The following is a 25946-nucleotide window of genomic DNA, read 5'->3' on the forward strand; positions in this document are numbered from 1 at the left end:
GCTTGCTGCGCTTTCCCTCTTCTCTGTGATCACCCCCGCCTCTGAGCTCCGTTCCCATGGCCGCCCTGGTGTTGGAGGACGGGTCGGTCCTGCGGGGCCAGCCCTTTGGGGCCGCTATGTCGACTGCCGGGGAAGTGGGTAAGCAAGTCCGGGCTGGCTGCCGACCTCATCTGTCTCTCTGATGCCCCTCTCTGCCCAGCTTGCTCGGCTCAGACCCCGCCATTTTCCCGCCTGCACACCCCCTCCCCCGCCATTCCCTAGCCCGCGCCCCCCACCCCCCCCCCCCGCCCGCCTCCGTATCCATACGGCCCAGGGGCATTCTCAGCGCTCCGGGCAGTGCTCCGAAGGATGCCCTACCTAAGCCCCGGCTCTGCCTCTTTCTTGCAGTGTTTCAAACCGGTATGGTCGGCTACCCCGAGGCCCTGACTGACCCTTCCTACAAAGCACAGATCTTAGTGCTGACATACCCTCTGATCGGTAACTACGGCATCCCCCCAGATGAAGTGGATGAGTTCGGGCTCAGCAAGGTAGCCAGCACCAATGCTTGTTCTACATTCCTTTTCGAATCAGTAGCTATTAACTGTTAGACACTGCCATTCCGCTAGTCATTCTAGAGAAAGCTGATACACACTGAAGTGATAGACAGGCCCTGTGCGCGGCTTGTTAGGTGCCTTGAGAGGCACAAAGTGCTGGACCAAGCCAAAGAATCTGAGCTCCGGTAAGATTTTTGTCATAAAGCTTAACTGCTTTAAGAGTGTATAGATTAATGGGAAAGAGATTGGAATACAGTGTCAAACCCTTCTCAATGGTAGTAAGTCCTAGTTTCCCTACCAAATCAATTAAGCTGATTATCATCTAAACCTGCTTTACTTACCTTGCCTCATTTTTTACCACTTTTCAGTAGAGTTTTTAACATGCAGATAAGAAAACAGTTTCCTTCTCAGTGAAGTTTTTCCTATATCTCCTCTGGAATTTGGAAACTAAGTTGCCCTCTGAGAGTTCAAGTAAAAAAACAAATCAACACGTGCATCATAGTCACCATAGCCTCAATGCAGTGTTCCTCAAAACTCATTTTATTCTGATACTAGGCTTACTGAGCCTTTAATTCTTCATATGCTTTCACCACTCACCCTGACACTTGGGAGAAGAAACTCTAGGTAAAAGACATGCCTGTTATTCTGGAAAGAACCACTCCTCATCACGACCTACCAATTCACTGTGTTCTAGTTTATAATGCATTATCTTGGGTAATTTACCTCAGTCTTCAGCTTTGTCAACTCTAGATACAATGTCAAAGTTGAGTTTATACACTTGCAAAATTGAGGCCCTGACAGAACCAAGATGAGTAAAGCCTCCAGGAGCCCCCAGCCCACCACTGATGCTTTTGCAGCATATATGCCATGAATGTAAGTCCAAGTAGCAAATTCGACCATCTAGCCATGGAGGGTTCTACCAGACTAGCCTTCGCATCCCTAAAGAACAGTCTCAACATTCATCTTTCTTAAACCTTGTACCACTAAGCAGATGTAATTTAAATATGCTACTTCCTCCCCAATAAACAGCCTGTTTCTCTACTTAGTTATTATAAGCTTATGTATTGAGTAACAAATATGTTACTTTTTAAAATGATAGTCCCTTATGGAGGGGGTGTAATAATCATTCCTAGTATTCTACTCTGAGCCTTTATTTTTATTGAGTTAAGGTACTATGCCCCTGCCTGTTCTGTACTGTTTTACTCTGAGAATATGATCTTGTTATCTACACTACCTTAGTATTCTACTTCCCTGAGTAGTAAATTAACATCCTGAAAATAAGACCTTGTCTATTCGTGCTCATGCTTGCCCCCCAGCATCTGTTATACCTGGCATGAAATGGGCCCTCTGTAAACTTCATTGACTACTATCATATGTCAGATATCTTGCTCTTGAGTTCAGAGATCTCTGATGAAGACAAATGAACACATTTGTAATACAAGGTAAATAGCAAGACAAGTGGAAGTAAAAGTGACCTTAGATGAGTTCTAAGAAGGAGGCACAGCTGCAATGGGTGAGAATGGGGGTGACATCATGGAAAAGGAGATAAAAGAAAAGGGAGGGAAAAGGAAAATGTCCTTTCAGTTATCACTGTCATATCAGTGCCATCAGGCACCCCAGGCCTATGTGTTGAGTGTTTGACGTGGGAGGCAGCATTGCTGATAAAAGGCAGAAGCATGAGGTGCTTGGCTTGTTAAAGGAATGACAGGTCATGCACTGTGGCTGAAGTACAGGGTCCATGGCCCGCCAGTGGGAAAAGATGGCTCGGGGAGGTATGTGGCCCTGGGCTCCTCACCGTCTCCTCCTTCCATCGACAGTGGTTTGAATCCTCGGGGATCCATGTGGCAGGACTGGTGGTGGGAGAGTGCTGTCCCACACCCAGCCACTGGAGTGCCAGCTGCACCCTGCACGAGTGGCTGCAACAGCATGGCATACCCGGCCTGCAAGGTATGCAAGCATTGCCGTGTCTGGATGGAACATAGGTACCTGGGGAAAAAGAATTAAGAGAGGGTCTCTGTGGACCCTTGGGACTTGAGTCCAGGGTTGTGATAGAATGTACCTGATTCGACTGGGGGAACGAACTGAGCTCTCACTCAGATGGGAAATTTCAAGCGTGCAAAAGGAAAGAATAGGATAATGAATCCCCAGTTTCATCAACTCAGGGCTAAACTTATTTCATCATCACTACTACAACTTCCAGATTATTTTGGAGCAAATCTCAGACATAATATTGTTTCATCTACTGAGAGTTCAATATCTATGAAAAAGAACCCCTGTAAAAGCATGATGACAATAACACTACCATACCTTTAAAAAATTAACTAATTCCTTAATATCAAATATCCAGGGAGTGTTTAAAATTTTTCCAGTTTTCTAATTAAAAAAAAAAAAAACCTGTTTGATAATATTCCTGTATTGTCATTTAGCATGTTCTTTTGTCCCTTGGTATTACTTTCTATAAACAGATCTGGGATGGTGGTTCAATTCAAATGTGATACTTGGAGGCAAGAATATGTCATGGTGGGGTCATTCTGGAAGGGCAGCCCAGGATTGTGATGCCCAGAGGACAGCTGTGGGTGACTCGGGCTCTAGAATCGAAGTCTTAACTTCCTGCATGACTGCACTGGGGGAGTGATCTCTCAGAGTCTGCTGTTTCAACAGGAGTGGACACTCGGGAGCTGACTAAGAAGCTGCGAGAGCAGGGGTCTCTGCTGGGCAAGTTGGTCCAGGATGGGACAGAACCTTCAACCCTGCCCTTCTTGGACCCCAATGCCCGCCCCCTGGTGCCGGAGGTCTCCACTAAGGTACAGAGATAGAGTGGGAGAGTGTTTCCTGCTAAGCACAGTATTTAATACTGTGTCAAGACTGCTTGTGAACACTTGAGGGAGAACTGGAAAAGGCCTCCAGAATACAGGTTGTGTGCACATTATACCTACTATTCACAGCTGTCAACCATTTACTCCTCAGGTTCCACGGGTATTCAATGCAGGGGGAACCCCTCGGATCCTTGCTTTGGACTGTGGCCTCAAGTATAATCAGGTCCGATGCTTGTGCCAGCGTGGGGCAGAGGTCACTGTGGTACCCTGGGACCATGCGTTAGACAGTCAAGGTGAGTAGCTTGGGTCTCTACAAGGCCTCAGACAAGCAGCATGTGTGGAAGATCTGGTCCTCCGTCCAGCTGCTGAAGGTCAATGTGAGTTGCAGAGAAGAAGAGGGAGAAAAGGGCTTTTGCTTTAATGGTGTGTCTCTCTAGTTGAATTATAGATTTTGATATTATCTTTTCTTCCCACTCCAGAGTATGAGGGTCTCTTCCTGAGTAATGGCCCTGGTGACCCCGCCTCCTATCCCAACTTGGTATCCACACTGAGCCGTGTTTTATCTGAACCAAACCCCCGACCTGTCTTCGGGATCTGTCTGGGACACCAGCTGTTGGCCTTAGCCATTGGGGCTAAGACTTACAAGATGAGGTGGGGGCACAAGGGGTGGGGAGTCTTGGGAATGAGAATAGAATAGATTTGATGTTTATTACTGTTGAAATTGGACTGGGGGCTGGTGAGAATCATGAGATCAGCCAGAGCTGGGTTTGGTGCAGGAGTGAAGTGAGGGTGAAGAGGTGCCTGTGACTCAGGATGTTTCTGCCTCCAGATATGGGAACCGAGGCCATAACCAGCCATGCCTGCTGGTGGGCTCCGGGCGCTGCTTTCTAACATCCCAGAACCATGGATTTGCTGTGGAAACAGACTCACTGCCAGCAAGCTGGCTTCCTCTCTTCACCAATGCCAATGATCACTCCAACGAAGGCATCGTACATGAGAGCCTGCCCTTCTTCAGGTGAGCCTACGTGGTTCTGGCACAATACCTGGATCTCTGCAGCTCTGAAGCCCACTGAGACTTGAAGATCAAAAAAGAAATCACAGCAGTGGGCCCCAGTCAGCCTTCCCACTACCCGCCTTTGAGACCGCCAGTGACGATGGCAGTTTTCACGATCCCCTCTCTTCAACAGTGTCCAGTTTCACCCAGAGCATCAAGCTGGCCCTTCAGATATGGAACTTCTTTTTGACATTTTTCTGGAAACTGTGAAAGAAGCTGCAGCTGGGAACCCTGGGGGCCAGACAGGTAAGCACTTGAGTAGATCTAGGTTGGGGATCTAAGAACAGGCTCCAGGGTAGGCATAAGATGAGCGTGCCTCGAGAAACTGAGAGGAGTTTGGGAGGTCAGGCAGGAGGGGTGGGAAGGCAACCAAGCCAAAGTGATTCATTCATGCTTCTTCCATTCAAAGGAACTCCAGAGTCCAGTCCGGGTTTATGGTCCTGCCTCTGCCACTCATCAGAGGCGTGACTTGTTCTGGTTTCTTCGTAAAGTGAGGGTTAATCTAGATGATCTCTCAGGTCTCGTTCAACTCTAATGTACTGTCTTTCTTTGCCTCCAAAGTTCGAGAGCGGCTGGCTGAGCGCCTCTGTCTCCCTGGGATTCCCACCCCAGGCTCTGGGCTTACAGCACCACGAAAGGTTCTGATTCTGGGCTCGGGGGGCCTCTCCATCGGCCAGGCTGGCGAGTTTGACTACTCAGGCTCTCAGGTAAAGTGTGTCCATTGCTTCCCCTCTGGGCGTGTGGCCCTCAGGATGAATAGGGCTTAGGCATGAACACTGGTTGTAGGGAAGAAGTGACCCAAGCAAACTGGGGAATACACAGAAAGGTGAGAAGTCAGTTATTAGGGACTGAGAGTCCAGGAAAGGGAGAAGAGGAAGATAAATGCTGGTCTAAGACCAAAAATCTTGCTTCTCTAGTCGAGGCTGATATGCCATCTTTATCCCCCTAGGCGATCAAGGCCCTGAAGGAGGAAAACATTCAGACATTGCTGATCAACCCTAACATCGCTACCGTGCAGACCTCACAGGGGCTGGCGGACAAGGTCTATTTCCTCCCCATAACACCTCACTACGTAACCCAGGTATGACTCAGGCGAGGCTGGACTGCAGAGAGGACCCACATGGGCCAGGCGATCCTGTGCCAATTCTGTGATCTGCTACCTAACCCCAGGGTCTCAATGCCTGTTACTCCTCCCTCCTCCCCCAGGTGATACGTAATGAGCGCCCAGATGGTGTGTTACTGACTTTTGGGGGCCAAACAGCTCTGAACTGTGGTGTGGAGCTGACCAAGGCTGGGGTACTCGCTCGGTACGGAGTCCGGGTCCTGGGCACACCCGTGGAGACCATTGAGTTGACTGAGGATCGGCGTGCCTTCGCCTCCAGGATGGCAGAGATCGGAGAGCACGTAGCCCCCAGCGAGGCAGCGAATTCTCTTGAGCAGGTTCAAGGGCTGGTGGGGGTAGACAGGTGGCGTTAATCCTTGACAGCATATTTTCTCTGGGCCCAGGAGCCCTCTGCACAACACGCAGTCAAGACCTAATCTGTTTGTTCATCTGTGCTCATTGCAGGCCCAGGCAGCAGCTGAGAGACTGGGGTACCCTGTGCTGGTGCGCGCAGCCTATGCCTTGGGTGGCCTGGGTTCTGGCTTTGCCTCTAACAAAGAGGAGTTGTCTGCTCTCGTGGCTCCAGCTTTTGCCCATACCAGCCAAGTGCTGGTAGACAAGTCCCTGAAAGGATGGAAGGAGATTGAGTATGAGGTGGTGAGAGACGCCTATGGCAACTGTGTCACGGTGAGTGATGGAAGAGGGGCAGTCGTGTAAGGCAGCGTGAGCTGTTGTAAGAGCCCGGGCAGGGCTGAGATCTTTGAGAGTTCAGTGTCCTCACACCCAGGATGGGTGCATCTCCAGAGGCAATAGGACCCTGGGATGCAGCCTCCTGCCCCTCCTCACTCCCTATGGCGGTGACCTCATGGTCACTTTCACAGGTGTGTAATATGGAGAACCTAGACCCACTGGGCATCCACACCGGGGAGTCCATCGTGGTGGCTCCAAGCCAGACGCTAAATGACAGGGAGTACCAGCTACTGAGGCAGACGGCCATCAAGGTGACTCAGCACCTCGGAATCGTTGGGGAGTGCAATGTGCAGTACGCCCTGAACCCCGAGTCTGAGCAGGTGAGACTCCAGGCTATGGGGCTGATACTCTAGCTGCTGGAGCACCGTCTGTAATTTGGGGGCCTCTAGGCCAAGGAGCCTTTTAACCCTCCAGACCCTGGAGCAGAAGCTAGCATTATTTTTGATAGGATTGGGGCTTTATCGTCCTGCCTTTCTGAGGCCTCTCCTTTCTGAGGCCTTCTAGGCCAGTTATTTAGTCTCTGTTTTCTCTCTTTGCAGTACTACATCATTGAAGTGAATGCCAGGCTCTCTCGCAGCTCTGCGCTAGCCAGTAAGGCCACCGGCTACCCACTGGCCTATGTGGCAGCCAAGCTGGCTTTGGGCATCCCTCTGCCTGAACTCAGGTACAAGGATTGGGAAGAGATGGGGTAGGGGTGGGGGTGAGATCGTGGGAGCTGGGAAAAAAAAAAAGTTTATGGGACGAGGGATAGGAAAAGTACATTGGCCTGGGTGTGGGTGGGAGAGCAGTATCTGCAAGCTCACCATTTAGCTCCTGCTCTGTCCTGGCAACCCCACCTGACGGCCCCCAGGAACTCAGTGACAGGAGGAACGGCAGCCTTTGAACCCAGTCTGGATTACTGCGTGGTGAAGATTCCTCGCTGGGACCTCAGCAAGTTCCTCCGCGTCAGCACAAAGATTGGGAGCTGCATGAAGAGCGTGGGTGAGAGACACATCCCAAGAGACCCCTCCCCAGATCACCTCACGGGGTCCCACACGTCCGAAGGACTTAGAATGTCATAGAGTCAGCTCCCTGGCGTGTCCTTTCAGCTCTTGTATGAGCAGCTTGTTGTGAGCGGTTTCTCAGAACTAATAGGGACATTTCCAACTAAGATAGTGGTTCTCCCCAGGGGTGAGGATCCAAGGCATCTGGAAATCCATAAACACACTGCCTCCACTTCCCAGATGGCATGTCAGAAATCTTGGAATGGGGTGATAACCATCAGATTCTCATCTCTTGTGTCACAAATGAGTAAGCAGGTACCCACAGAAGGGGAGTGTGTGGCTGAGTGGAGGGCAGAGCCAAGAGCTGAAAACTGGATCTGTTGCTGGCTGCATGTTCCTCTGTTACGCTGTGTTACCTGTCATGGGTGAGACCAGTTCCATGAAACTCCACCCACAGTGTTTCATAGCATTTTGCCTTTGGCCTCATCCCCAGGCTGTTAATGCCAGTGACAATTTGTTCTCCATGCTTGTTTAAATACCAATGTTTCAAGGAAATGACTGGTGTTTACTATGATCTCTTCTAAGGCCAAGTCAGCACAGTGGCAGCCATGCCCAGTGTATCTCCTCTGGGCACTTCCTGCCATGGTCACTAAATTAAAATTTAAAAAATAATAATAATTAATTGATCTGGTGGTGCTGGGTCTTAGTTGCAGCATGCAGGGTCTTTCTTTAGTTGTAGCATGCAAAGTCTTTGTTGTATCACATGGGATCTCTAGTTCCCTGACCAGGGATCAAACCAAGGCCCTCTGCATTAGGAGCATGGAGTCTTAACTACTGGACCACTGGGGAAGTCCCTCAAATGCTTTTCAATACAATGTTTAAGATCAGAGCAGGATGTAAGAGAAATTTCACAGAAACAGAGACAATTAGTAATGAATGGGTATGATGGTCAGCTTGTAGGCAGTGTTAAGAATGCTGTAATTGAGTTAGTATGCTTCCTTACAGTGACCCTTTCTTTAAGTTCCCTTAGTTTGTCCTCCGCAACATTTCTACTAAAACAAGCATGTGCACATACCAAGCTGCCACCAGCTAAGGATAATAGCTTTGTACTGTGCTCCAAATTTCCATTAACAGCAATAGTAGCCTTTAAACTTTTAAGTCTAAGCTCAGATATTACTTAATTTTTAGAAATCTTACAAGACTGCCAAGTTGTTCCTTCTGGAGATGAATTTCTGTTATGTGAAAATTATAATAAACATGGGAACGAAGCCATTAATTGTAGCTAAGAGAAGTGGATTGAAAATAGGACAATCAAAGATTGATTCCTAGATGAGAGATTTAAGTATTTTACATCTGAGTATTCTTAGAATTTGATGTTCTTTGGTAACTTTTTGTAACTCTTATTATACAAGTAAGATGCCTGAATCATTGAGAAATTAGAAAAGGTAGTTTTACCAAAGAAGAGTAATCACCTATAATCTTATCACACAGACATTAATTTGGGGATTTACATGATTCTGGGATTTTTCTAGGCTTGCATATGAGTGCATTGGGTTTCTCTTTTATCCAGGATAAAAACTTTTGTAATATAACCACATTACAAAGACATTGAACAAAATCACTCATCCTCTTCCTTAACACTACAAGTACCATCTTGATGTTTTCGAAAATTTTCTTAAAGAAACAAATATTAGAATTGTAAATAGAAAACTACATTTGGTAAGAGATATTTGAAGACTCTAGGGTAAATTGTCAGAGGACATGAACAAACGTCATTGATGAGGAAATCAATAAGCAGGCCTGGGTGTAGGGGGGAAGTTTCCTCTTAGTAGTAGTTAGAAAAAATCTAGTTAAAATGAGAGAATTATTTTTACTTGTTGGCAAAAGTTGTTTTAAATGATTATACACACTTCTTAAAAGATTAGTTAAATTTATATTGGGTTGGCCAAAAGCTTTGTTCAGGTTTTGCATAATAGCTTATGGAAAAAGCTAAATGAACATTTTGGCCAACCCAATACTTTGTATTATAAGCACAGACTCCTACAAAGCAATTAATACTTACCAAGGGCCAGAAAACATACCTTGCCTATTGCCTATGCACTTCTGAAAATATATCCTCGGGATAAACTAAATCCCAGATAGCATTACCGTCTTATTTACAGTGATGAACACTTCAAAGCTAAATGTCCTTCAGTGAGTGAGCAGTCACTTGATGGTAAATCACACAAGAGTTAAACTGCTAGTAACAAAGGAAAGGAAAGTGAAGTCGCTCAGTTGTGTCCAACTGTTTGCGACCCCATGGACTGTAGCCTACCAGGCTCCTCTGTCCATGGGATTTTCCAGGCAATAGTACTGGAGCGGATTGCCATTTCCTTCTCCAGGGGATCTTCCCGACCCAGGGATCGAATCCAGGTCTCCTGCATTGTAGACAGACGCTTTACTGTCACACACTATGTGGGAAAAGCTTACAGTGAGGGGAAAAGCAGGATAAATGTTTATGTAAACTATAATCTTGTATAAACATTTGGAAGAAGTACTCTAGAGTGATAGTTGGAAATATGATTAACCCTGAGTGGATTCAAAGAATAATGGGATCATCTTACTACCCAGACTTTTAAAAAGTTTTAAAGGATGAGCCAGATTACATCATCACAATGTGAATAAAGGAAACCAAATAAATGGATAACCATCAGTGATTGGGCCTCTGTGATCGTTCCAATATCCACATGAAAATGGTAGGGAGGAAAAGCTGCCAAGTGTAAGATTCTCAATGAAATAACATAAATCCACCACTGTGGGCTTGAGAACCTCCCAGAGATTTGACAGTAGACTGCCGACATTCTGGGCATCACCAGTGCCCCCGGCCCTCAATCCTCACATCATATTCCTCCAGGTGAAGTCATGGGCATTGGGCGTTCTTTTGAGGAGGCCTTCCAGAAGGCTCTGCGCATGGTGGATGAGAACTGCGTGGGCTTTGATCACACGGTCAAGCCTGTCAGTGATATGGTAAGTGGCTCCCCTACCCGTGACAGCACTCTCAAAATGTACCCTGCTTCTTTGTGTCCCCAGCCCCCAAGCTTGTTACCAGTAATACTAGTACCAGTCACTAGTGGACTTTGCTGTATTTTCACTTTGCTGAGGATTCTGTGGTTTCATTTCTCTTTATTATGGGGATGTATCATTAGACTTGTTTCTATAGGTGAGGAAACTGAAGCTTAGCTTGTCTGCCCTCTCCCCATTAGGAGTTGGAGACTCCAACAGACAAGCGCATCTTCGTGGTGGCAGCAGCCCTGTGGGCTGGCTACTCAGTGGATCGCCTGTATGAACTGACTCGCATCGACCGCTGGTTTTTGCACCGGATGAAGCGGATCATAACACACACCCAGCTGCTAGAGCAACACCGTGGACAACCTTTGCCCCCAGACCTGCTGCATCAGGCCAAGCGCCTTGGCTTCTCAGACAAGCAGATTGCCCTCGCGGTCCTCAGGTCAGGGATGGTGGGAGGACCTCCAGCTGAGAACCTGGGGCAGAGAACCTTTGTACTCCTGAGGGGCCCTCAGGAGGAAAAGTGTGTGTGTTGGGGTTGGGGGGTGTTGGAGGTTACTGCCCTTCTTCCCTGGGATTTTCCTCTCTGATCCCTCCCTTGGATCTCTGCCCTCTGCTGGAGCCATCCCCCACCCCCATGGTCTATATTTCTGACCCTTCTTTAGCACAGAGCTGGCTGTTCGCAAGCTGCGTCAGGAATTAGGGATCTGCCCAGCAGTGAAGCAGATTGACACAGTTGCAGCTGAGTGGCCGGCCCAGACAAATTACTTGTACCTGACATACTGGGGCACCACCCATGACCTCAGCTTTCGAACACCTCACGTCCTGGTCCTTGGCTCTGGCGTCTACCGTATTGGCTCCAGCGTCGAGTTTGACTGGTGTGCCGTGGGCTGCATCCAGCAGCTGCGAAAGGTCTCCGAGCTCGTCTTTCATGTGGTTCTCTCTGCTGTACTGATCAGCTTCCGCAGCCATCTTCCCCCCATACTCGATCCTAGCACTTTCTATTCGTTGCTGCGCCTCACATCTGTCATAGGGCTTTAGTGGGGTTGGGGGTCCCTTAGGCCGTCCTGTGTCCTACATGTGGTTCCTCTACAGAACTCCGTGTCTACTTTTCCAGTACCTTCCCTCCCAAGGCAGACATCCCGTACAGCGATTTCAGAGACAGCCAAAGCAGTACTCTCTGAAGTAGGGACTTGGGCTTCCTATCCTTCCCCTCCTATTGCAGATGGGGTATAAGACCATCATGGTGAACTACAACCCAGAGACAGTCAGCACCGACTACGACATGTGTGACCGACTCTACTTCGATGAAATCTCTTTTGAGGTGAGACGGGTGAAGGCTGCCTGTGAGCCTGGGTGGCCCGTCAAGTAGGAGCGGCTGGCAAACCTCAGACTCTTTGGAACTTGTGAGGTTTGAGGGGGTTTGGGTGAAGGATGCAGGGTGGTGAGCAAGAAGGCTCAGGCCCCTGACCCTATCTTTTAACCACCACCTGTTTCTCCTCCTTTACTGCAGGTGGTGATGGACATCTATGAGCTGGAAAACCCTGAAGGTGTGATCCTGTCCATGGGCGGGCAGCTGCCCAACAACATGGCCATGGCTTTGCATCGGCAGCAGTGTCGGGTTCTGGGCACCTCCCCAGAAGCCATTGACTCAGCTGAGAACCGGTTTAAGTTCTCCCGGCTCCTGGACACCATTGGTATCAGCCAGCCTCAGTGGAGGGAGCTCAGTGACCTAGAGGTGGGCTGGGCCCTGGTGGGGGGCTGGAGGCCAGATGGCATCATGGGTGAGTGTGCACAACACAGCTAAGCTCCCTGTGCCCTTAGTCTGCTCGCCAGTTCTGCCAGACCGTGGGGTACCCCTGTGTCGTGCGCCCCTCCTATGTGCTGAGCGGTGCTGCTATGAACGTGGCCTACACCGATGGGGACTTGGAGCGCTTCTTGAGCAGTGCAGCAGCTGTCTCTAAGGAGCACCCCGTGGTCATCTCCAAGTTCATCCAGGAGGCCAAGGTGGGAGGCTGCAGATGAGTCTCTGAAGGCAGTCTGTCAGCCACGGAGGCGACTCCCCTGTCTCTGATCTGGGAAGGACGGGTTGTGCCAGGGCTTTTAAAGGCAGGGAAGCTTCCTGCAGGGGCAAGTGAGAAGGAAATGGCCCTTGCTGTTCACCACCTTGCCCTGTGCACCTTGCCCCACTAGGAGATTGACGTGGATGCTGTGGCTTGTGATGGTGTGGTAGCAGCTATCGCCATCTCTGAACACGTGGAGAACGCAGGTGTGCATTCAGGTGATGCCACACTGGTGACCCCACCGCAGGACATCACTGCCAAAACCCTGGAGCGGATCAAAGCCATTGTGCATGCCGTGGGCCAGGAGCTGCAGGTCACTGGACCCTTCAATCTGCAGCTCATTGCCAAGGTAGTAAGAGGGGGCTAAAGAAAGGGACCCAAGGGCTGTAGCGCCTTTGTTCTGTGCTGGCCACTGTGCTGGGGCACCCTCAGTGGGAGGAGAGCTAGAGGGGCGGGGTCACATCTCAGGCCCGCAATGTTTGTGACAGTCAACCTGCCCCGTGTCCTGGGTTGATGACCCACAGAACGATGAGTGAGGGGAAGACCCGATTCACTGGGGTGGTGTCACAAGCCCACTTGAAGAAGGCCTGATCAATCTCTGTCTGCCCAGGACGACCAGCTGAAAGTCATTGAATGCAACGTGCGTGTGTCTCGCTCCTTCCCCTTCGTCTCCAAGACACTAGGTGTGGACCTAGTAGCCCTGGCAACACGGGTCATCATGGGAGAAGAAGTGGAGCCTGTGGGACTCATGACTGGCTCTGGAGTTGTGGGGGTGAAGGTAAGGAAGATTGAAGCCCCAGGTTAGTGGTCAGCAGGGAGGCAGATAGCAGGAGGGAGTTCACCTGCTGCCCAAGCTATGTGCCCATTGACGTATAAAGTGAGCACCTCCTGTGGGCAAGGCCTTGCTGGGTGGTCAGGGAATAAGATGGCCCTCTTCCCTGAGGAGTGTCCACTCTAGTGATGGGAGGCAAGAGAAGTTGGTTCCCAAACAGCTTGCTTCTAGAGGTTCCCAAACAGCTTGCTTCTAGGATAGCGTGTGATAAACTTGCAGAGTAGAGACCGAAGTGAAATGCTCACAGAGGTGCCACTTCCACAGAGGGTGAGCCGGGAAGGTTCAAGAAGAGAGGTGGTGTTTGCACTGAGCCTTGGAGTATAGTCAAGGTTTGAGATTTGCCGAGCTTGTTGAGGAAGTGTTCCAAGGCTAGGGAGCAGCCTCGTGGAGGCCAAGGGAAGCGCAAGCCTGTTTGGGGAGTAGCCAGTGATTGGCGGGTTCATGTAGGGCAGCACGGGGAAGGCTCACCCCGTCTGGAGAAGGCCAAGAGAGGGGATCATTGCCACCCCTCCTGGTGCAGGGATGTGGGCCGCTCTCACTTCCTGCTCCCTCAGGTGCCCCAGTTCTCGTTCTCCCGCCTGGCGGGGGCTGACGTGGTGCTGGGTGTGGAGATGACCAGCACCGGGGAAGTGGCTGGCTTTGGGGAGAGCCGCTGCGAAGCCTACCTCAAGGCCATGCTCAGTACTGGTTTTAAGATCCCCAAGAAGAACATCTTGCTGACCATTGGCAGCTATAAGGTAAGAGCCCACGTGGGGGGTGGTGGGGTGGAGGGTAGGGTGGGCCCTGAAGAGGTGGGGGTGGGTACAGATGGCCACTGCTCCCTGGGCTAGGGCTAACTTGAAGTGGAGGACAGGAGAAACAACCTCATCCTCCCTTCTTCAGAACAAAAGTGAGTTGCTCCCAACTGTGAGGCTGCTGGAGAGCCTGGGCTACAGCCTCTACGCCAGCCTGGGCACCGCTGACTTCTACACAGAGCATGGCGTCAAGGTATGGGGTGACCCCCCACTGCCTACCCGCTGAGATGTGAGAACACCCGGATTCTCTCCCTGTTTCCCTGCTTTCCATGTCATTGTACGAATCATCTGTTCCACGTAGAACAGTAGAGTATACAGAAAAGGAGAGAGAAAAATCCCTCGTGATCTTTCCACTACTGTTAACATTCTGGCATATTTCCTTCCATGATTTCCTCTGTGTATTGTGTGAGCTCCATACTGCAGAATCCTTGGTAACCATAGTGTAAAGATTTTCTGGTCAAGAAAAATGCTTTACCTGCAGTAAAGTGAAGTAGCCTGGTCCCCCTCCTGTGGGTCCTCAGTTTCTTCCTCGGCTCCTGGGCCACCTCCCCCCTCCCTTCACGCTGGCCTCCTGGCCCCCTGCCAGGCTCAGGTTGCTCCAGTCTTGTCTCTGGGCTCCAGGTGACGGCTGTGGACTGGCATTTTGAAGAGGCAGTGGATGGAGAGTGCCCACCACAGCGAAGCATTTTGGAGCAGCTCGCTGAGAAAAACTTTGAGCTCGTGATTAATCTGTCCATGCGTGGGGCCGGGGGCCGGCGTCTTTCTTCCTTCGTCACCAAGGGCTACCGCACGCGGCGCCTGGCTGCTGACTTCTCCGTACCCCTCATCATTGACATCAAGTGCACCAAACTGTTTGTGGAGGTAACTGAGACCCCGGGCACCAGGACTGGGGCAGCCATTGTCAGCAAGGGAGGAGGCAGAAGTGAGCATGCTCTGGGGCTGGGAAATCTCTGCATGGAGCGGCCTTGCTAGTCATCAAGCTTTGCGGCTGCAAAGAGAGAGGATGGATGTAGAGAGGCAGAAGCCTGGTTTATGGGAAAACCCAGGCCCCATCTGCAGATCCCAGGCTGCCCTTTGATCTTTGCTGACCCTGATTTTCCCCCTGCAGGCGCTGGGACAGATCGGGCCAGCCCCTCCTCTGAAGGTGCATGTTGACTGCATGACCTCCCAGAAGCTCGTGCGGCTGCCTGGTAAGCGCATCTAGGGAGAGAACCTGGCTCCTGTACATCAGTAGGGGCTGCGGTGAAGGACAGCTGTGGGGCCCACTCGGCCCTGGACTGTTCAGAGTGTGAAGGGCCCAGAAGCTTCCTCACTCTGAGCTCTTTATTCTCCATCCACGATGCCCCTGACTGAGCTTTACCACCTCTCACTGGTGTCAGTCTCTGCTTATTTTCCTACCTTGATGCCCTTGAGTCTCTGACTCTCCCTCCAACCTGCTGCCTGTGTGTTCTCCCAGGATTGATCGACGTCCATGTGCACCTGCGGGAACCAGGGGGGACACACAAGGAGGACTTTGCCTCGGGCACAGCTGCTGCCCTGGCTGGGGGCGTCACCATGGTGTGTGCTATGCCTAATACCCGGCCCCCCATCACCGACGCCCCTGCCCTGGCCCTGGCGCAGAAGGTGAGCCCCGGTTCTCCTGCTTCCTGGTGACCCACATCCCCCACCTGCCTCCCCCACCTCCCTCTACGCTGCTCCCTCTACCCCTCCCCAGGGGCAGGCCACGTGAGCCAGGCTGGCACAGGTGCCGATGGGCCCTATCTCGAATGTATCCCTTCCAGCTGGCAGAGGCCGGCGCCCGCTGTGACTATGCCTTATTCCTCGGAGCCTCATCGGAAAATGCAGGGACCCTGGGCACCGTGGCTGGGTCTGCGGCGGGGCTGAAGCTCTACCTCAACGAGACCTTCTCTGAACTGCAGCTGGACAGTGTGGCCCAGTGGATGGAGGTAGGGGGTGGGTGGGGGCGGGGCCAGCCAGCCAGTTCCCCTGGTTTGAAGGCCCCCTCATGACAGGCTGGAGGCAGTGTGAGTTGGGAGCCCCGCAAGGGCTCCGGCGCTGCAGGGTCCCGGAACCTTCCTCCTTTCCCCAGCACTTCGAGACATGGCCATCCCACCTCCCCATCGTGGCCCACGCCGAGCGGCAGAGTGTCGCAGCCGTCCTCATGGTGGCCCAGCTGGCCCAGCGCTCTGTGCACATCTGTCACGTGGCACGGAAGGAGGAGGTGAGAGCCCCAGGGGCGCCCCTGTGGCTTTCCCAGTGACTCCAGGTGATCAGGATGGTCCTTGGGGGCAGGGGCAGCTCAGCACGCCTGCCCCGTGACTTTCTAGGAGGGGAGGTTGGCTGCGGGGACTGTGCAGGTCAGGGCTTCGAGGGACAACCCCGGCTTCGAGGGACAACCCCCTCCTCGAGGTCTCCCCACTTTCCCCCAGATCCTGCTGATTAAAGCGGCAAAGGCGCGGGGGCTGCCGGTGACCTGTGAGGTGGCACCCCACCATCTGTTCCTGAGCCGTGATGACCTGGAACGTCTGGGGCCTGGGAAGGGGGAGGTTCGGCCCGAGCTTGGCTCCCGGGAGGACATGGAAGCCCTATGGGAGAACATGGCCATCATCGACTGCTTTGCCTCCGACCACGGTGAGAAGGCCTGGGACGTACCCCCTGGCCCAGGGGATCTGGGCCAGGACCTTGGGCTCCATGAGGCCTGGGCTTGATCTGGGTGGGACTCCAACCAAGTTCCTGGTCTATCATAGGCGCTTGATAGGTATTTACCGAGAGAACGAATGAGCAAACGAGGAAACAGTAAATGAGAGAATCTGGGTGGAAGGTATGGGCCCTGAAGAAGGCAGCAGTCCCAGCTTCCCTGTTTTCGGATTCCCAGGAAAAGCTAGAGTCGGGGTTGGTAGCGAGGCCTTTCCTGGTGGCGTGTGTGACTCCCCAGGCGTGGAGGCCACTGTCCTGAGGGTGGTGCTCTCTCCCCCAGCCCCCCACACCATGGAGGAGAAGTGTGGGCCCCGGCCTCCCCCCGGCTTCCCAGGGCTGGAGACCATGCTGCCCCTGCTGCTGACGGCAGTGAGCGAGGGCCGGCTCAGCCTGGATGACGTGCTGCAGCGACTGCACCACAACCCTCGGCGCATCTTCCACCTGCCCCCCCAGGAGGACACCTACGTGGAGGTGTGGGGTGGGGCTGGGGGCGGGCAGGCTCTTCCTGACCCCCCTCAGGAGGACATCTGTGTGGAAGGGTGGGGCTGGGGGCGGGCAGGCTCTTCCTGACCCCCCTCAGGAGGACATCTATGTGGAAGGGTGGGGCCAGGGGCGGGTGGGCCTCTGCAGTCCTGGGAGAGGGTGCATGTGGCGCCTGTGCCCAGCATGACCCATGACTCTGGCAGGTGGATCTGGAGCACGAGTGGACAGTCCCCAGCCACATGCCCTTCTCCAAGGCCCACTGGACACCCTTTGAAGGGCAGAAGGTGAAGGGCACCGTCCGCCGTGTGGTCCTGCGCGGGGAGGTGGCCTATATTGACGGGCAGGTATGTGTGTGGCCCAGGCCTGGGCTGTCATGACCTGCTGGGTGCCGTTCTCTTCCCACCCCAGCAGGTCTGCATGGCCCCACTACCCCTCCAAGCACAGGTCCCCAGGGCATCTTTTCTGCTTGCCAGCTTCCACCTCTTGACTGCCTGGCTCACTTGCCCTCCCTGCCTTCTGTCCACAGGTGCTGGTGCCACCGGGCTACGGACAGGACGTCCGCAAGTGGCCCCAGGGCGCTGTTCCACAGCTCACGCCCTCGGCCCCGGCTGCCAGTGAGCTAACCACGGTAATTTTCAGGGCTGGGGGGCTGGCATGGGGGTGTAGTCAGGGGCAGGTATAAACAGCACAAACATTTTAATTGGTGGGTCAGGGGCAATGGAAGGTTCATCACTTAACAGTTAAAATCCTCACCACCTACCCTGTCTACTGCAAATTAATTCAATTTAGGAGGCTTCCTGTGGGAAACACTAATCCATTAACCCAACCAGAGAGAAATCTCGAAGAAGCCAGTGGGCCACCCCTGCTGGGGGCAGCCCAGTGGGAGAGCAGGTTGAGGGGCGTGATGGAGTGGACAGGAAGCAGTTTGGCTTTTCTTGAGGGACTGAACTTGAGGAAGGTCACGTCACTACCTGATGTCTCTCCAGACCCCGGAGAGGCCCCGCCGGAGCGGCCCAGCACTCCCTGATGGCCGCTTCCACCTGCCTCCCCGGATCCACCGAGCCTCCGACCCAGGTTTGCCAGGTAAGAGAAAGATCCTGTGATCGGAGGGTGGGGCCGTCTGAACCTAGACACATGTAGGGACAGGCTCCTCTTCCCCGCAGTGTCCCAGGTGGCCCAAGTTTGGGGGCTATGTGGCCTCAGAGCTATTCCCGTCCCGCTGTCCACTTCCCTTGTCCTTCCTACCGCCCCAGTCCTTATCTGACCCCCTGTTCCCCCCGTGCCTAAATCAGCCCACCCAGCGTGAGGTAGGCATCCCCCAGCCTCTTCTCACAGGCCCTTTTTTGTTGTGGGCAGCTGTGTTCCTCCGCCCAGGAGCTGGGACCCCATGGGGCAGCAGAGCGTGGGGTAAAATCCAGGTTGTTGGTTGCTGTGGGCCTGGCTGCCCCCCTTGCCTAGGATCCCTTTGCCAGCTGGGAGGGTCCCGGGAGGGCACCGCTGATCACACCCAACAGCCCCTGTGTGAAATCATGGGTCCGTGCCCAGAGCTGCCACCCCTGCCCTCAGCTAACCTACTGTCGCTACTGTGGTGTGAGTTGGTTTAACACAGACACTGTGGTCCGGAGTCCCAGGAAGCTGGGGCTCTTCACACACCCCAGCTGCAGGTTTACATCTGTCCTGTTGCCCTGTTTGTAGCTGAGGAGCCAAAGGAGAAGACCTCCCGGAAGGCAGCTGAGCCAGGTAAGAGACTGTCCTGAGCACATGCTCGCTCACCTTTGGGGACCTCTCTGAGCTGGCCTGGGTAGGAGGAACCCTCTGACCAGCCTCTTCTGCCACGCCCCTCACTCTGCAGAGCTGATGGGAATCCTTGATGGCATCTGCTACCCTCCACCACCAGTACCTAGACAGGCGTCACCCCAGAACCTGGGGACCCCTGGCCTGCTGCACCCCCAGACCTCACCCCTGCTGCACTCACTAGTGGGCCAACATATCCTGTCCGTCCAGCAGTTCACCAAGGATCAGGTGCCTGGGGGAGGGAGGAGGGGGCCACCCAGAGCTGTGAGGATCTGGAGAGCTGGGGCCAGGAGCCCTGGAGGCCACACCCTTTCCAGCTGACTCGGGATCTTTCTCAGATGTCTCACCTGTTCAACGTGGCACACACGCTGCGCATGATGGTACAGAAGGAGCGGAGCCTCGACATCCTCAAGGTCAGGGTCAGGGCTGTGGGCTAAGGATGCAGGCCCAGTGGGCAGGGTTCCGTAAGTAGGCAGAGGGGCCTCCCTCCCCGACCTTGGGTTCCCTCATGGTAGTCCACACCCTCCATCGGTGAGCCCTGCTCTGATGGTCCTGCCGCTTTAGGCTGCCTCCGTGGTGGCCCTCCTCTGATCAGTGTGCAGCTGACCTGCAAGCCCTGAGTGCCAGCACACAGGCCCAGCAACCCAGTCCCTTGGTGGATACTGATGTCTTCATGGGAGAGAACGGGGTATATCCTCTCCAGAGAACAAACGTCTCATTCAGACGCTTAACAGTAGCTTTTTGGAGGCAGATCTTTAGCTCACAGGAACACACTGTTGGAGATGCCGGGGCTCCAGTGGGTCATGGGGAGGTTTGGGGGAAGGGTTTTCTCGGCACCCCTCTAGGACACATTGAGGAAGCAGGCAGCAGCCCCACATGCTCCCTGGGATGGACACAGCTACACACACACACGCATGCATCTTGCCTCCCAGGGGAAGGTGATGGCCTCCATGTTCTACGAGGTGAGCACACGGACCAGCAGCTCCTTTGCAGCAGCCATGGCCCGGCTCGGGGGCGCTGTGCTCAGCTTCTCCGAAGCCACATCCTCCGTCCAGAAGGGCGAGTCCCTGGCTGACTCGGTGCAGACCATGAGCTGCTACGCCGATGTCGTCGTGCTGCGGCACCCCCAGCCCGGGGCAGTGGAGGTGAGGCCAGCCTCTGCGCCAGGGCAGGATCGATTGGGCAGGGCCTGCAGACACTGCCTGTAACTGCAGGTCTCAGGTGGGGCCAGATGGGTGAGGGGACTCAGGAGAAGTGGGACTGTGGCGGGGAGTGGGGGTCCCTGAGACTCAGAAGAAAGGATTCTCCTTCCTTGTCCCCGTGTCACAGCTGGCAGCCAAGCACTGCCGGAGGCCAGTGATCAATGCAGGGGACGGGGTTGGAGAGCACCCTACCCAGGCCTTGCTGGACATCTTCACCATCCGGGAGGAGCTTGGGACGGTCAATGGCATGACGGTAAGGGTGCAGGCGGGGCTCAGAGGCCTGCCCTGGGACAGTCTGGAGAGGGAGGCAGGTGGGAAGCAGTTTCTGCATTTCAGAGCTTGTTGCATCAGGAGGCCTCCATTCTGGTCCTGAGGCTGAAAGCTTCAAAATGGGGGTGAGGGTGTGCTCAGTCTGGGGCCCTCCTGGTGATGGGCTGCCACCCACCCCCACCAACTCTCCGCCCAGATCACGATGGTGGGCGACCTGAAGCATGGCCGCACTGTGCATTCGCTGGCCTGCCTGCTCACCCAGTACCGTGTCAGCCTGCGCTACGTGGCGCCCCCCAGCCTGCGCATGCCCCCTGACGTGCGGGCTTTCGTGGCCTCCCGTGGTACCAAGCAGGTCAGGCCCTGGGAGGCCTCCCGTGGTGGGGTGGGGAGGGACCCGTGTTGGGCGGTCAGTGCAGGCACTGCGCTCACCCTGCCCGGGCCTCACTGTCTAGGAGGAATTTGAGAGCATCGAGGAGGCGTTGCCTGACACCGATGTACTCTACATGACGCGCATCCAGAAGGAGCGCTTCGGCTCCACCCAGGAATATGAAGCAGTAAGTGCGAAGCGGGGAGGAGCAGCCTGGGGTAGCTGCGGCATTCCAGACTGGCAGCCAGGAAGGCTGGGCCCCTCGGTTGTAATAACTGCCTCCGGGGACTGGTGGTGGGGGCCCAGGCCGCATGGGCTCGTAGCCACTGCAGCCCTGAGGTGCTTACGGGGCCCCTCCCCTCCCGCAGTGCTTCGGCCAGTTCATTCTCACTCCGCACATCATGACCCGGGCCAAGAAGAAGATGGTGGTGATGCACCCGATGCCCCGTGTCAATGAGATCAGGTGATGTGGCATCAAGATGGGGGCTGTGCTTGGGTGCACGGGGGCAGGGGCCTGCACTCAGTCCCGTTCAGGCTGTCTTGGGCCGGGCAGTAACTCTTCCTTCTCTTGCAGCGTGGAGGTGGACTCGGACCCCCGAGCAGCCTACTTCCGCCAGGCAGAGAACGGCATGTACATCCGCATGGCTCTGCTGGCCACCGTGCTGGGCCGCTTCTAGGGCCCGACCCCTCAGCCTCGGCTCAGGCCCAGCTGTGGGCATGGGATCTCGCACCCTCCACAGTGGCTGCACCCTTAGTAGCTGCTCTGGGGCATCCAGATAGGCCTTGTGCTCAGATGCACACATGTGGGGACCACGCTTCAGACACTGGACTGGACTGGAGCCATCTAGCATGGAGGTGGGGCCGCAGGGGTGGGGCGCAGTCAGCCCATCTCCCTTCTTGCACCTCAAATCTGTATAGTTACTTTTTCACTGACTTAATAAAGCAGCTGAGCTGCCTCTGCCTCTTGCTTCCTTGAGTGTATCCTGGCTTTAGCAGAGGATGCTAAGTCCAATAGGCAGAGCTTTCTTCTACAAAATGAGAAGAGTTTCTCAAATACAAGGGCACCTTGCTGGGCAAGCCCCTGTTCTGGCCAGGGGAGCAGGCAGGCCCCCATTTTCAGAGTGGTGGCTCTTGGAGGTTCTGGGCAGGAACACGCCATTCTCTTGGTGCTGCTGAGGCCTGTGCTCCACTGAGGAGCACACTCCACTGATCCACGTCTGGCCCTCTTTCCTCCATTCAGGTGCATGAGTCATGGGGAATGGAGGGCTGAGCATCTAGGCCCTGATGGTGAGGTTCATTCTCCTCTAGGCCAGTGGTCCCCAACCTTCTTGGCACCAAGGACCACCGATTTCGTGGAAGACAATTTTCCCCTAGTGGGGGGGGTGGGGACAGTTTTAGGATGATTCAAGCATATTACATTTATTGTGTACTTTAATGCCACCAGTCAAGAAGGTACTGGTCCATGACCAGGAGTCTGGGAGCCCCTGCTGAAAGCCTTTATTCTCCTCTGCTCTGGTCAGTCTTCTCCTCAGGGGCTCAGGTGACCACTGCATCCTCAGAACCTCTGCCATCCCTGGGAGGAGCACCACACACACACACCCCCAACCTCCAACCCTAGCCCGCCCCCACAGCCTACTCTCCCTGGGAGACCACCTTGCTGGATTTTTTAGGCTGGACTAGGTCAGGGACGCTGAAGCGCGCTTTGGCTGGGGAACCCTGGGCTGGGGGCGTGGGGAAGTGTGTGAACTGTTCCATTAACTTCAGTAGCATTAGAGAAATTTCTGGATCCAATAGGCTAACTTAGCACCCTCTGGGTACAAAGCACCATGTGCAGTGGGAGTATAAGGACAAACAAGGTAGTTATCATCCTCACCTTTGAGGCCTCTTAGATAGGGATGTATCCAGTGACTTCTACAGATTGAATTGGCACATGATGGTCCAAACTGCTCTAATGTTCAGGAAGAACTTGCTTTGGGAAAAGAGCAGTTAGCAGGTTTCAGAGATGGGAAAAGGAGACAGAATTCATTTTTTGAAAAACTTAGCATAAGGAGGAATTTTTCCACCTTCTCGTTTAATCCTGTGCTAAACTTCCAACCATTTACAGATGCAGACATACTTAAAAAGGGTGGTTTGACCAAAGTCACATCGTTTGTAGTCATATATCAGGACCACTTGACTTCAAACCCACTTTTCTAATAAAATGGAAAAAGTTATTTCAGGCTTTCAGGGCATCCAAAGGCAATAGAAGAGACAAGTCATTCAAATCTAAGCTCCCAGAGAACAAATCTAAGGCATGTGTGGCAAGCTGGTTCTCCGAAGAGAGATCAGCCCAGGTGTCCTGGAGTCAGAAAGGCCCACAGAGCTGGAGTTCAGGCTGGTTCCTGAGGAAGGGGCAAGCTTTGGCAGGGGGATGGGAGGAGGGTGAAGCATCTTACTTTCTTGAATGTAGCAGTGGTGGTTCTGTGTCTGCAGCATGGTGAGAGAATGTACCTGGACACAGCAGAACCTTTCTGCTCTGTACTGTCAAGAGTCGAGAGTCTGATGAGCCAGACTGAGAGGTTTGCAGGTAGATTACCACAGAAATAGGAGTTTACAGCCATGGGCACTGTTTGAAGAAGGATGGGACTGGCTATAACACCATCTGCTTGTCTGGGGCACTGAGCTGTCTCCAGTCCCACTAATGTTAACCCTTCCCAGGCTCTTCAAAGTCCTTACCCCGATGAGTTCTCCCTGGGGTACCTGGAGGACCCGTATGGTTGGAAAAGGAGAGTATCCGTTTTAGAATGCTTCTACTCCTTTCGAGAACTTCAGTTACCCTTCGTAGGCTATTCGAAGAAATCAGAGATTATTTTCCCAAGTACTGGAGACTCTGTAACACACAGATTCCCACAGGACTCAGTGCAGCTCACCCTCAGTAGAAGCAGTGTTTGCTGCCAAGCGGCACACACATTCCACTCGGCGCTAAGTGGTGGAGGTGTTCCGCCCCTCCCTTTGGCTCTCCTAATCATAACACAACTCGAAGCTGAATACACTTCTTTCCTCCTCCAACCAGAAAGGAGCTCTTATGACACTGGGAAGTAAAAAGAGGCTATCAGTAAGAAACGAGCCTGTTTCGTGTCCATTAAGAAGCAACCTCATGTGCTCCAGGTGATTAGCATTAACCATATAAAGCTTTTAAAAAATGAAGTTTCCTAGTCTCCTTTCCTCCTGAGATTCTTAAGTGATTTGATCTTCCTTAAAAAAAAGAAATTAACACAGCTCTAGTTATGTGCCAAACACTATTCTAGCACTTTACAAATATTAACATTCTTTTTTACTTACTCTTGGATGAACTCTTTAAATACATAACCTCTGTGAAAAACAGGTCTAACCTAATGTATTCCCTTTTTTCCTTGCGAAATCATTTCCCCAAATTCTTCCCTATTGAGGAGGAGATGGTTGGTTGGCATCACTGACTCAATGGACATGAGTTTGAGCAAACTCCTGGAGATGGTGAAGGACCCGGAAGCCTGGTGTGCTGCCATCCATGGGGTCGCAAACAGTCAGACACGACTTAGCTATGGAACAACAAAAAAATTGTGCTGCAAATTTGCCCTGCAGAGTCAGCCTGTAAGGCACAGGCTTGCTGAGCCAGGGATGGGGGCCTGCCTGGGGACTAAGAGGGCACTTTACTGGCTTTGGATTGACCCCATGCCCATTCCTTCCCCCTCCTTCCATCGATTGGTTCATTCCTTCCCAGCAGTTGTTGCTGAGAGTCTATGAGGTGCCAGGCCATGAGCTTGGTGCTGGGGAGACGAACACGAGGAAAGCAGTGCCTTCCCTCAGGGGCTGTTATCAGTCTACCAGGCAACTTCAGCCCCTTGCCACTCTCTCAGAAATCCTGTCCAACCAGGTCCAGATCTCACCCTGCTCTGGTTCAGCAGGTGGGCGAGATGGAAGGGAGCCAGGAGGTGATCTCTGGGCAGACTCCAAGGTCAGGAAAAAGGCAAGTTTGCTGTTGTTAATGTCTGAAACCTGCTTCTTTTGGGAAGCTCTAGCTGTCTTTTATTTCATGGGTTTGATTCTCTTTTGTTCCTCCCTAGGCTTTTTGGCGACAGTCCTTTTAAAAGTTATAGCCTGTCTTGGTTGAGCCAAAGGGAATCAGAGAATGGAAATGGATGCTCTGACTGTTTGCATCAGAAAAAGTCAGGCAGTAAGCCCTGGGACCAGGTGTCATGAGCACGGTACCAGAGGAGAGAAGAAAACAAAAGGGGTGCACCTGGAGATCACCTACACAGAGCTTCCGTGTTCTAGTCCGGGAAGATTTTTTTTGTTTTTCTTTAAGAAAGAAACCCATCCACACCCAAAGCCTGCAGTCTTCCTCAGGAGCATAGCTCTAGGCTAGGATGGCAGAGGCTGTTGTGCTTTTCTCCAATTGTGAGGAGAATTAACTTAGGAATTAACCATAAAATCTTCCAGAAGGATTTGGGTTGTTGTTTGCTTGTTTTAATTTTATTTTTTTTACTATTACCTTTGCTTCGGGGGCTTCCTGGGTAGCTCAAACTGTAAAGAATCTGTCTGCAATGCAGGAGACCTGGATTCAGTCCCTGGGTCCAGAAGATCCCCTGGATAAGGGCACGGCAACCCACTCCAATATTCTTGCCTGGAGAATTCCATGGACGGAGAAGCCTGGTGGGCTACAGTCCATGAACTCACAAAGAGTCGGACACCACTGAGTGACTAAAACACACACATTACCTTTGCTACAAATTAAGGTTGCCTATAGCCTAAAATATACAGGATAGTCTCAAGGTTCTGATCTTTAAAGGTTTAACACTTTTCCATTCACACAGAGATAAAAAGTTGCAGAACAGAGAATAATATTTGTCTTGTTGGAGGTTTATAGGAACATTGTGGCCAGACCTACCTAAACAGCTGCCAAGAACAAAAGATTCCAGCATCAACAAGTCTGTAACAACCAACCACGTGTCCTCCCCTTTTAGGACAGAAGCCTAAGGGACTTCTCTGGCAGTCTAGTGGTCAACACAAGGGATAGGCATGGGTCCTATCCCTTCAAGGACCTAAGACCCCACACCCCATGTGGCTCAGCCATAAACAGTAAACATGGCCACAATTCTAACTCCAGTGTGATGGTTCTTTGGGACACCAGTCCACCATCTTC

The 25946-nt window shown here is 52.8% G+C and overlaps 1 protein-coding gene across 2 annotated transcripts; it reads left to right on the forward strand.

Moving 5' to 3' along the window:
• Window positions 1–56: 56 nt before the first annotated feature.
• Window positions 57–21653, forward strand: CAD (carbamoyl-phosphate synthetase 2, aspartate transcarbamylase, and dihydroorotase). Of its 2 annotated transcripts, XM_068982736.1 has the most exons (44): window positions 57–138; window positions 388–527; window positions 2351–2480; window positions 3195–3337; window positions 3501–3642; window positions 3829–4000; window positions 4179–4364; window positions 4537–4649; window positions 4965–5110; window positions 5353–5484; window positions 5610–5843; window positions 5971–6192; window positions 6387–6575; window positions 6795–6919; window positions 7106–7236; window positions 10132–10244; window positions 10481–10725; window positions 10949–11195; window positions 11509–11607; window positions 11797–12021; window positions 12108–12290; window positions 12477–12695; window positions 12957–13124; window positions 13733–13915; window positions 14061–14165; window positions 14594–14833; window positions 15081–15162; window positions 15429–15595; window positions 15754–15918; window positions 16062–16193; window positions 16402–16603; window positions 16950–17140; window positions 17356–17496; window positions 17679–17780; window positions 18139–18235; window positions 18848–18892; window positions 19005–19174; window positions 19285–19359; window positions 19879–20091; window positions 20276–20401; window positions 20615–20770; window positions 20871–20972; window positions 21154–21248; window positions 21360–21653. In XM_068982736.1, exons 1-44 carry the CDS (start codon window positions 57–59, stop codon window positions 21460–21462), a joined length of 6678 nt encoding a protein of 2225 aa, XP_068838837.1. In that variant the 3' UTR covers window positions 21463–21653. The 2 variants fall into 2 exon arrangements, with proteins under 2 accessions (XP_068838837.1, XP_068838845.1); XM_068982744.1 differs by lacking the exon at window positions 6387–6575.
• The last annotated feature ends 4293 nt before the right edge of the window (window positions 21654–25946 follow it).

Source organism: Capricornis sumatraensis, chromosome 1 (assembly GCF_032405125.1).
Source record: "Capricornis sumatraensis isolate serow.1 chromosome 1, serow.2, whole genome shotgun sequence".
NCBI classification, from domain to species: domain Eukaryota; kingdom Metazoa; phylum Chordata; class Mammalia; order Artiodactyla; family Bovidae; genus Capricornis; species Capricornis sumatraensis.

Excerpts from the sequence above, each read along its gene's own strand:
- CAD (XM_068982736.1), top strand. The coding sequence starts at position 57 with ATGGCCGCCCTGGTGTTGGAGGACGGGTCGGTCCTGCGGGGCCAGCCC. Across the intron at positions 6,920-7,105 it reads ATCCCTCTGCCTGAACTCAG|GAACTCAGTGACAGGAGGAA; the intron begins GTACAAGGATTG and ends GACGGCCCCCAG. Across the intron at positions 18,236-18,847 it reads CTCCGACCCAGGTTTGCCAG|CTGAGGAGCCAAAGGAGAAG; the intron begins GTAAGAGAAAGA and ends CCCTGTTTGTAG.